The sequence below is a fragment of the Cyanistes caeruleus genome, chromosome 5 (genome assembly GCF_971803275.1).
Source record: "Cyanistes caeruleus chromosome 5, bCyaCae1.hap1.1, whole genome shotgun sequence".
Taxonomy (NCBI): Eukaryota; Metazoa; Chordata; class Aves; order Passeriformes; family Paridae; genus Cyanistes; species Cyanistes caeruleus.
Window position 1 is genome coordinate 65495007 of NC_141705.1, and position 11281 is coordinate 65506287.

At 42.2% G+C, this 11281-nt stretch overlaps 1 protein-coding gene across 1 annotated transcript in view; it reads right to left on the minus strand.

Moving 5' to 3' along the window:
* Positions 1–10551, minus strand: part of LOC147653201 (uncharacterized) — a 56109-nt gene extending 45558 nt beyond the window's left edge. Inside the window, exons 1-7 of the mRNA XM_086890445.1 lie at positions 10543–10551; positions 9234–10138; positions 7711–7764; positions 5205–5276; positions 3392–3427; positions 2418–2462; positions 1955–2134 (exon numbers count right to left, since the gene is read on the minus strand). Coding sequence (XP_086746571.1) covers positions 5222–5276; positions 7711–7764; positions 9234–10138; positions 10543–10551 — 1023 coding nt within the window. The 3' untranslated portion in view covers positions 1955–2134; positions 2418–2462; positions 3392–3427; positions 5205–5221. The remainder of the gene's footprint in view (positions 1–1954; positions 2135–2417; positions 2463–3391; positions 3428–5204; positions 5277–7710; positions 7765–9233; positions 10139–10542) is intronic.
* Positions 10552–11281: the final 730 nt, after the last annotated feature.

Genomic DNA, 11281 nt, shown 5'->3' on the forward strand with positions numbered 1-11281 from the left:
TTCCTCACAGAGAGATGTACATGTACCCCAAAGGTTCTAATGCTGGGTATCTGGACTTGGTAAAAACACTTACATTGGATGTATCCCCTGCCAACAGGCCTTATCTCGGGAAACAGAAGCCAGTACACGCATATGATACTTATTCTTCCAAAGCAGTACAAGGTTTTGCCTGATTTCAGGCTGTTGAAGAGAGGCAGGGGATGTGGCTTCCTGGCCTTGGCCCCCTACCCAGCCCTCAAGGTACAGTATCTTTATTCCTTTCTCTGAGGTCTTTTGTGCTGTTGCTGTTGTACAGCTGCAGTAGCTGTAGAAACTGAAAGTAATGTGAACAACTCTGGATGATGTAACTAAAAAAATTATGAAAGCATTTTTGATAAGTAGAATAATTTTTTAGATTGTGGCTTTCCAAGTAAATAATAATAATAAAAAGCTTTTAGGGTAGCCAGGCTCTTGCTTTTGCAAAAGCTCAAAAGAAAATTGTAACTACATTTAAACAATAAACCATTTTCAAGCAGCAAGAGCAAACATTTCTTTTATAAATCAGAAAGTAAGATGTTTCACTTTAAATATAATTTGCAATTTTTTTTTGGCTAAAATTATTCTTTACATTTCTGCCAGTTTTGAAAATGTGTCTGGTCAACCTAAAGACTTCATTCTTTTGTAGATCAGCTGCTTATAAAAGTGTTGTTTTTTCCTCACACTTACTCTTTTAACATACAAGGATGCAGTTTGTGTCCTCTTTTTATGAAAACCTAGTGAGTTCTTCTGAATCAGAAGTTATTCATTAAAAACATGAGATTTAATTAAATAGCTAAGTGACATTTCAGTTTTAATCAATAGCATTGTTAATAAATACAGAGTTGGTCTATTTGTTACCTTCTTGCTGTCACAAATTTTGCATGAGAAAAAGATGTGTCACTGGTGACAAAAGAAACAATTTTGTCATTAAGTACTAAGCATTTTTGATAGCTCTTAGTGTATATCCCACTAAGTAAACATAATTGTGAAGCATACTTTAAAGGTTTACAAATTATGTTTTCAGGTTTTAACCCTATTAGTTAAATTAAGTTTCCATAACTATCACTTGATTTCACACACAAAGAAATGCTTTGTCTAAAATTTAGTCAGCATTTACATCAGACATTATTCTCTGTTTTTTCTCCTCTGAGATAATCTCCAATTCATCCTCAGGATGGGCACAGTTGCTTCACTGCTGTTGGTAGTTTTTCTCATACTACAACATAAACCACCCTCAGGCATTCTCAGTAGTGAGACCAACAGGGGAAAAAAAAAAAAAAAAAGAGGCAGAATATTAAACAAAAATAGTATTTCATGAATTCTGATGAGCTGACTCCAGGATTTCCAGAAATAGAGTGGTGACCTTTCCACGGCTCAGCATTTTGTCTCTCGTAACAACCAGCAGCAGAGGAAGGTGTTAGTCCTCTGTATGAAGTGCTACATATTACTGCCCTTATAGAAAGAATCTTTTTTGAGACTCCAGTGCTGTGGCTACCATCAGAGAACCTGATTTAGGCATTTAGCAATAAAAAGTGTCAGCAACTGGCCACACTGACTATGGGTCTGGATTATTTAGCTCCCCTGAAGTTCAAGTCAATACCCCCACAAGCCTTTCCCAACTTCCATCCATGGAAGTGTCCAAGGTTGGATAGAGATTGGAGCAGCCTGATCCAGTGGAAGGTGTCCCCTGCCCATAGCAGGGGGCTGGAACTAGATCGTCTTTAATGTTTCTTCTAACCCAAACCATTCTATGATGCTATGATTCCCTGAGATGTGAGACAGCTCCCCTTTATGGGTATTAAGAGCTTAAAAACACTGTCTCCCTTTACAACATGCTCCTGCTCCAGTTTCTGTCAGCCTCAATGCATCCCGAGACACTTTTCTGATCCCTGTGGCAGGAAAATAACCATACAAAGCAGTTCCCTGGAGATCTTACCCTTGGTCCTGGAAATCCTGGTTGTCCCGGAGGACCGGGAGGTCCAACTTGCCCAGTGTCTCCTGGAGGTCCATGGGGACCCATCAGTCCCGGATGGCCCTTATGACCAGGTATCCCAGGATCACCTGGAGGACCCTTTTCTCCTTGAGGGCCTTTTTCTCCTTTGATGCCAGGCTCACCCTAAGTGAAAAGAAGGACATTACCACCACAGAATAAGAGGCAAACTTCTGATTTTCAAACACAGAGAAATGCTCACAGCTAAGCTGGCTAAGTTGCTGAGTACAACATCTGGTGCATTACAAATGATCCACAAATTATTCTGATGGAGAATGATTAAAGAGAGACCTGGGAGACTGGGAAACACTGGCTTCAGTTTTGAATGACCTCTGCCTCCAGGCCCTAACTCAAAATAGCTCTCTTTATTTCAACATAATGAAATAACTTGTAATCTTCTCCAACTTACCCTCTCTCCTCTGGAGCCAATTGCACCCTGTTTCCCTGGTGTGCCCTGCAACAAAATAAAGGTAAATATAAAAGAACCATCCATAATAAGAGTAAATAATGAAACATATGCCTTTGTAATGATTCCTGTGACCCCAGGAAAATTTATTTCCATGACAACCCCACAGTTTCCTGAGAGCTTTCCCTTTTGCTTTCAATTATCAACAATCTTCTTTCTTTATTAAAGAAAAATAACCAAAAAAAACCCAACAAAAAAACCCAGACAAAAAAATCCAAAACAAAAAGAAAATCAACAACCCACAAAAAAAAAAAACCAAAACAGAAAGCATGACAAGCATGTTGAGGGGATGATTCTCCCCCTCCACTTCCCTTCAGTTAGACCCCACCTGGTGTGCTGTGTCCAGCTCTGGTGCCAGAATATAAGCAAGGACATGAATCAGTTACAGCAAGTTCAGATGAGGCCACAAAGATGCTCAAAGAGCTGGAGCTCCTCTGCTGTGGATTCAGGCTGAGAGGGCAGAGATTGTTCAGCCTGAAGGAGGGAAGGTTCTGGGGGAACCTTAGAGCCCCTTCCAGTACTAAAAGGGAGTTTTTAAGAAAAATGGGGATGAACTTTTTTGTCAGGGACTGTAGAGATAGAACAAGAGTTAAATGGCTTCACAGTCAGAGAGGGTGATATTTGGTAGAAATTTTTCACTGTGAGGGTGGTGAGGCACTAGAACAAATTGTCCAGACAAGTTGTGAATTTCCCATTTCTGTAATGGTTCAAAATCAGGTTGAATGAGGTTCCAAGCAACCTGGTCTAGTGGAAGGTGTCTCTGCCCCTGGCAGGGTGGGCATAAATCGATGATATTTAAGATCCCTTCCAACCATTCTATCAAAAAAACCCAATTTGTTGCAACTGTGCTAACACCCTTGATGATTTTTTCCCTGTGACACCAATCTTATATTGAAACAATTAAGAATTTAACTTACCTCTTTTCCAGGAGGACCTTTCTCACCTGGCTCTCCCTAAGAGACACAGAAACTGGATTTAGCATTGCACTGGAGGAGTTGGAAGAAAGACTCCACCTAATAACCACAAGTCTTTCGTTGTGTTAACAAGTTTTCTTCTATATGGTAGCAGGTTTGCATGATTTATCCTTATCTTACTGCTATTGGTCATTCCTGGATAGACACATCCTGCTATTTGGAAAGAATTTTTTAGTGAATTTGCATGCCATGTTAAAATAAATAACAGGAAGTAATTTCTAACAAACCAACTGAGGGCAGATGTTTCACTCCAAGTGTGTTCCTGCTTTCAATACATTTTGTTCCTTTTTCTTACCAACAATTCCCAAAGCTTCATACACTTTATATGGCCTTGCTTAAATTAAGGAGCACCAGCATCATACGCATAAGTGTCTGAAGACGTAAGTTAAGTAAATTTTGCAAGAAGTACCAACTTGTATTACACCAGCTGGAAAAACACATACAGAGGATAAAGGAATTTTAAGCCTGCTCACCTGTCTTTCAGAACTATATTAAATAATCATAATTTGAATAAGCACCCTCATAGAATTATTTATATATATATTAATTTTTTTTTCACTTACAATGTGATGAGTACACAATACAGTTTCTATTTTAGTGTTTCAATGAAAAAAGTATCACTGCAGTCCTGAACTGCAGATAAAGCAAAATGAACATTAAACTACTTGTTCCTGAAATTCTGGCCACTTTCCCATTTCATGTACAGAAAAAAATAATCTTTCTAAGTCTGTTTGCAGGCAAAACGCATAATCATATCTATAACATGCATTCAGGTGATATTTTCCCCTGGAAACAGAGCATCTTCAGCTGTGTTAGTATCCATGCATGTATCCATGAGAAATGGAACTAATCAGAGATGTGTGATGCAAATTAGACTGCATTAAACTCACTTGAGTTTTCCTTAAGGCCACTTTAGTTTTAAATGGCCACCATGTTTGCTGCTTAAAATTAATTATCCAGAAAAATATTTCTTTCTCCTCTTTTCATCCAAAAGCTCACTTTCAAATTATAAAATAAAATACTAAAAAATACAGAAAGAAGCAAGAACCATCCCATGAAAGATTCAGCTCTGCTGGAGACACAAAAATCTTTTAAATCTCATTTTTTGTCACAACAAATCTAGAAATTAAAAAAAACCAACAAAACACCAAAAACCCAGCATTCACTTTTCCCATCCTTCCAGTGGAATTCAACATCTTTTACTCACTTTGAAAGGTCTAAAGATACTGGATTCTGAGGTTGTGATATTGTCATGGGTATAGGTTAATTATTTATTATTTTAGATCACTTTGGGAGATACATGAATGCTTTAATTGCAATGTACCTCTGTTGCTAGCAACAAAAGAATTTCCCTTTAGAATAGCGAATATCAGAAATACCTGTATTATTACTGGCACTCAGAATTTCCCTATTTAGACCATCTAAGGTTCATGCAGAGGTATAATCTGAGAACTTAAATACCCCATACTTGAATTAAGAAGACTACTGAAGCAGTCTGATTAATGTGTACATTATCAGGGCTGACTGGCAGGTACCAGCTCCATACATGAGATTGTGGTTGCTCATCCATATGAAAAATGCTATTTTTGCAGTCCAGTTTCCTTTGGAAGTAAAATTATATGGCTTCTGGATTTGTCAGATCTCCTGCTTATGCTTTTTTTTTTTAATCTAACTGAAGATGACCGTGTCCCATCTTCCTGTCTAACATTTAAAAGCAGGTAAAGAGAGGATCTAATCCATCCCCAGACATACTTACAGGTGGTCCTCGGGGTCCTATAAAGCCAGGGAGTCCTGGGCTGCCCGTTTCTCCTTTATTTCCTTTGGGACCCTTAGGACAGAAATGAAAGAGACACTAGCAGCCCTTTCCCCAGCACTTCTTTCCCAGAGCATTCATTTACAGATACTGGAACTGGGAAATTTCCCTTTAGCAGCAGGACTCCCAACACTGACAAGGAAGAACAAAGTATTTTAGAAAAGCAGGTTGCAGGCACCGTGGTTGCATTATTAATAAGCTATGCAGGGTCCCTGGGAGAAGATGAAAAGGAAGGGACAATTATGGCAGGGGGAGGAGGTGTGTTCCATGGTTGTGGTGGTGTCACATGGTTTATAAGGGGGTGTTGAGAGTGGAAATGCTGTGATGGGTGATAACGAGGAAACAGTGCAGGTGGTCGTACTGCTCAAATCAAAAAATACAACCAACAGACAGATACAGGGCTTCTCCTTTGCCTTTATTTCCAGGTTCAATTTATAAAATGTCTGTCTTTCACTTATCTCTTGTGATATTCTGTCAAACTGTCCCTTTTCCCTTGCAGATCAGGGCAGTAGAAATGACAGTTCATGATACAGTACTGTTTCAGGCACACTTCTGATGTGGTTTTAACTCTTAGTTTAACCTTTGCTTTCAGAGTTTGTTCCCTACTTTTTCGGTTCAGAACATAGCCCTTTTTCTTCTTAGAGTAAAACGCATACAAAGTGAGCACCAATGAGCCTGGCAGGCACAAAGCACATGGATTTGGGGTGTGCAACTTGCCCTGGAGACTTCAGGAGCTGGACCGTGTTTCTGTGTGTGGGCTTAAGCATGAGCAAGTGTGACTTGTGATGAGTACTGTCAGCAAATGCCTAAAGAGAAGGCTCCTGGCAGGTTTTACCTTGTGGTTACAAGTCAGCACTGGTGAAGGTGGAAAAAAAAAAAAAATCACCCTTATTGTCATGATAACCTTCCTCACATCTCCTTTTTTTCAAAATAGAAATATAAAATATTGGCTTGTCACACCACACAGTGAAGGAAATTAGTGCATTTCAAAATAAATAGATTTATGTACAGCACAAGCAGACACTTCCCATAATAACCTTTATGAAAAGGAGAGGATTCATTTTAATGGCAGAGAAAGATAATGATGAGATGACTGTCTGTTCTGCTGACCAGCACTGCCTCATTGTTTCCCCTTCCTCATCCATCTGACTTTATCCTTTTTCAATCTCCTATGTTATTTTTGGACTCTAAATCCTCTGGAGCAAAGGCTGCTGTGGTGCTGTTTGTGCAGGAAGCTGTCTGGTGAGTCTCTGGGTCACATCGTATAGGTACTGTGATAACACTATGATGATTAAAATAATAATCCCAACTTGGCATTCACAAGGCATCCCAAAGCCACAGTGACCTGATAAAGACCCAGAAGGTGAAAAATCAGTGATAGGAATTGGGAATGGGTGGGTGTAATGAAAAGAAGAAAATAAGTTTGAAAGGCAAAAGCAAGGATCCATGGGGTAAGAAGCAATGGCAGAAATCCCAGGAAGGTAAAAAGAGCTTATGTCAAGGACAAAAAGCCTGTGGCACATATTTTTTGATGCAGAAAGGCTGTCAGACTGCAGCACCCTGTCCTACCTCCCCACACAAAAAGGCGTTATTTGCTTCTCTGAGACATCCCTGCAGATGCTTGATCAGGGCACAAGTCAGTGGTGAGGCTGGGCTGGTTTTATGGCTTTGCAAGAGTCACAAAGAGTGAAGTCCTGCTGCAGCTTTTCACATTCCTCCTGCTCTGCTTTTGTTTCCCTATTAATGCAACAGTCCAGCAAGCTGTACTGTCTCCATGGGCAAAGAGAGGGAAGAGCCCTGCATTGTGATAGATGCTACTGGGCACAAGGGAATATTTTCATGGATTTGCTGAATTCTGGACGACTTTCAGCAGAATAGAGGAAAAAACACAAAAAAACAAGCAAACCACCAGCTCCGCACTGTCCTTCTAACAGCTCTTCATTTCCAAGCTGTTCTTCCCCACAGGATGGCCTCAGGGGAGTTTCATTATGCTTCCTGATCCTGGTTTACTGCCCGCTGTCTGCTCTTCCCCCAATTGCCTGTGAGGATTTTTCTGCTGCCACTATTCCTCAATGGCAGCCTGCCAACTCCCTCAGGCCCTCTCCTTCCTTGTGACAACTCTCTGCTGGCTGCACGCTCTCTGCTTGGCAAAATTAAACCTACTGGTGAAGACGAGGCATGCCAATCTTTTTGCCATGCTAGGCAATCAATCATTTCCATTTACTGTGAAAACTTAACTTTCACTGGGAACAGTGATGACCCAACTAGCATCTCAATTCCAGGAACGTAGCCAAGCCCCCTTCAAACTTGTGGCCAGACAGTGATTTTCAGATTACCCTTCTTCAGCCATGGAAACCTCAACACACAAACCAGCTACAGATAATCCACTCCTCCTACATTTTATCAGTCACCTCTCCTGGATGCATGAGTTTCCCTTTGTGGTACTTACTGAGATACCAGCTGGGCCAGGTTCTCCTGCAGATCCAGGCACTCCATTCTTGCCCTGTGTCAAAAGAAAAAAATTCCAGAGAAGTCCCACAAAACTCCATAAATCATTTCAAAACCCTACCAATTCACAGGAATGTCCCACAAAATCTCCACCAATTCCCAGAACATCCCATAAAAATCCCTAAATCTTCTGAAAACTCGACCAAATTCTACAAACGCCTCATAAAATCACCACAGTTTCCCACAAAATTCAAGAAAAAACACCACAAAATTCCCAAAATCTTTTCAAAATACCACAAAATTCTTGAAAAGCCCCACCAAATTCCAGAAACATCCCACAAAATGTCCTCAATATCCAACAAAATCCCAAAAAAATCCCACAAAATTCCCTAAATTTTCTCAAAACACGGCCAAAATCCACAAAAATCCCACAGAATCTCCACAAATTCCCACAGAATACATGAAAAATCCCTGATAATTCGTCAGTTCTCTACAGAATCTCACCAAATTCCAGAAAAGTCCCTCAAAGTTTCACAGACATCCCACAAAATCTCCCCAATATCCAACAAAATTCCAGGGAAAATCCCACTAAATTCCCTAAACCTTCTCAAAACACGACCAAATTCTAGAAAAATATCCCACCAAATCTCCACAAATTCCCACAAAATTCATGAAAAATCCCTCAAGATCCCTAAATCGCCTCAATATCCCACAAAATCCCACAAAAATCACACAAAACCTCCACAAGATTCCACAAAATCTAAGAAAAATTCCTCAAAATTCTTCAAGTCTTCCCCAAACCACACAAAGTCCTTGAAAAGGCCCACCAAATTCCAGTAAAATCCCACAGAATCTACACAAATTCCCACAAAATCTAAAACAAATTCCTCAAAATTCTTCAAGTCTCCTCAGAATCCCACACAATTCCAGAAAAAACACACAAAATTCCAGAGAAGTCCCACAAAATTCCCTAAATAATTTCAAAACCCTTCCAGTTCACAGGAATGTCCCACAAAATCTCCACCAATTCCCAGAACATCCCACAAAAATCTCACAAAAATCCCTAACACTTCTGAAAACTCGACCAAATTCCAGAAACGCCCCATAAAATCAGCACAGTTTCCCACAAAATTCAAGAAAAAACACCACAAAATTCCCTAAATCTTTTCAAAATACCACAAAATTCTTGAAAAGCCCCACCAAATTCCAGAAACATCCCACAAAATGTCCTCAATACCCCACAAAATCCCAGAAAAATCACACAAAATTCCCTAAATCTTCTCAAAACACGGCCAAAATCCACAAAAATCCCACCAAATCTCCACAAATTCCCACAGAATACATGAAAAATCCCTGATCATTCGTCAGTTCTCTACAGAATCTCACCAAATTCCAGAAAAGTCCCTCAAAGTTCCACAAACATCCCACAAAATCTCCTCAATATCCAACAAAATTCCAGGAAAAATCCCACCAAATTCCCTAAACCTTCTCAAAACACAACCAAATTCTAGAAAAATATCCCACCAAATGCGGAACGCTTCTTGCGCTTCCATTCTCAGAGCTCCTGAGTTAAGCACTCTGTGACTCTTGGTGAGAATACCAGCAGAAAGCATTTCCACTGCATCCGGCAGGGAGAAACTGTACCTGCAGAACACATTTGTCAGGAGCTTGCACCTGCAGCTTATGCACACACAGACATGCTGCACGTTCAAATGGCCAAGCTCTTTCTGAAGCAACCTGAAAGCTGCTGTCAGAAAGCTGTGCTTCTTATCCGATCGAAGCAGCAGCACGCGCATTGGAGTTTGGCAAGCACTAAAGAGCTGCAGAAGAGCTTTGCTTAGCAAAATGGGCCAAGAAAAAGCATTTGCTTCATGGATCTTTGTCGTCGCCTGGAAACAGGTAGCAGCATATGGAAGGGGGTTGTACACGTGGTTTCTTGCCTCGCTTCTCTGCACTTGCAGGGGCTCCCCCCGCCCACCCCGGGCTGAGCTCTGCGGCAGTGCTGCCGCATTGTGGGCACAGAGCGGTACTGCAGCTGTGCTCCGAGCCGGGCGGGGCCTGGCCGAGCGGGGCCGAGCAGCGGCGAGCCGAGCCGAAGCGGGCGGGGCCGAACCGAGCCGAAGCGGGCCAGAAAGAGCCGAGCCGAAGCGGGCCGGAAAGAGTCGAACCGAGCCGAGCCGCGTCGGGCCTCCCCCCCCCCCCCCCCCGCCGGAGCCGGCCGGGAGGACCGCGGCAGAGGCGTTAACTCCAATGCCTGCCGCCGCAGGCGCGGCCGCCACCCAGCTACGGAGCCGCTGAGTCTCGCCGCCATCGTCCTCGCCCCGGGAAAGGCGGCGGAAAATCGGGCGGAATGCTCGGAGTCGGTCGGCGTCGGCAGGTTTTTCGTTCAGGCATATAAGTAAGACAGACGCGCTGAGAGCAGCGGGGGCCTTAATTGTGCCATAACAAAGATGGCCGCTCTGCCGGAAGTGGCTTCAGCCACAGCAAAGATGGCGGCAAGGAAGGGCGGAAGTTACGTCACGCCACGCAGAAGATGGCTGCCAGGTCGTGGCCGGCTTGTCCTTCCAAGGATGGCGGCCAAAAAGGCGGGAAAATGGAAGGACCCCGGGCAGTGGGTGCGTGAATTCGACTGCCTGACAAACACCCCGGCGTCGACGCCGCCCCGTCGCAATTTTCCGCGGCTGCTCCAGCCGTGCGGACACGGGCTGTGCGTTCGGCGGCACCGGGGCCGGGCGCGAGCCGGTCGGGCGCCGACAGGCAGCGGTGACGACGCCGCACTCTGCCGGGGTCCTTGACGCGGCCGCTTTTTCGGGCTTCTGGCACTCGCGACGACCCGTACCATGCTGCCACTTCTCTCACTTGGTTCCCCTATTTATTTAAAAGCTTGGCATTTAAATGAATAATATAGAAATGAAAATATACAAATCTATACTAAAGAAATGTATATAGGGTGATAGATAGGGAGATATATAGATAGGAAATAGATAGATAGATAGATAGATAGATAGATAGATAGATAGATAGATAGATAGATGGATAGATAGATCTTCTCAAAACACGACAAAATTCTAGAAAAAAATCCCACCAAATCTCCACAAATTCCCACAAAATACATGTAAAATCCCCCAAGATCCCTAAATCCCCTCAATATCCCACAAAATTCCACAAAAATCACACAAAACCTCCACAAGTTTCCACAAAATCTAAGGAAACTTCCTCAAAATTCTTCAAGTCTCCTCCAAACCACACAAAGTCCTTGAAAAGGCCCACAAAATTCTAGAAAAATACCACCAAATTCCCTAAATCTTTTCAAAATACCACAAAATTCAAGAAAAGCCCCACCAAATTCCAGAAACATCCCACAAAATGACCTAAATCATGCCAAAACCCTACCAAATTCCACAAAAATCCCACAGAATCTCCACAAATTCACACAAAATACATGAAAAATCCCTCAAGATCCCTAAATCCCCTCAATATCCCAAAAAATTCCACAAAAATCACACAAAACCTCCACAAGTTTCTACAAAATCTAAGGAAACTTCCTCAAAATTCTTCAAGTCTCCTCCAAA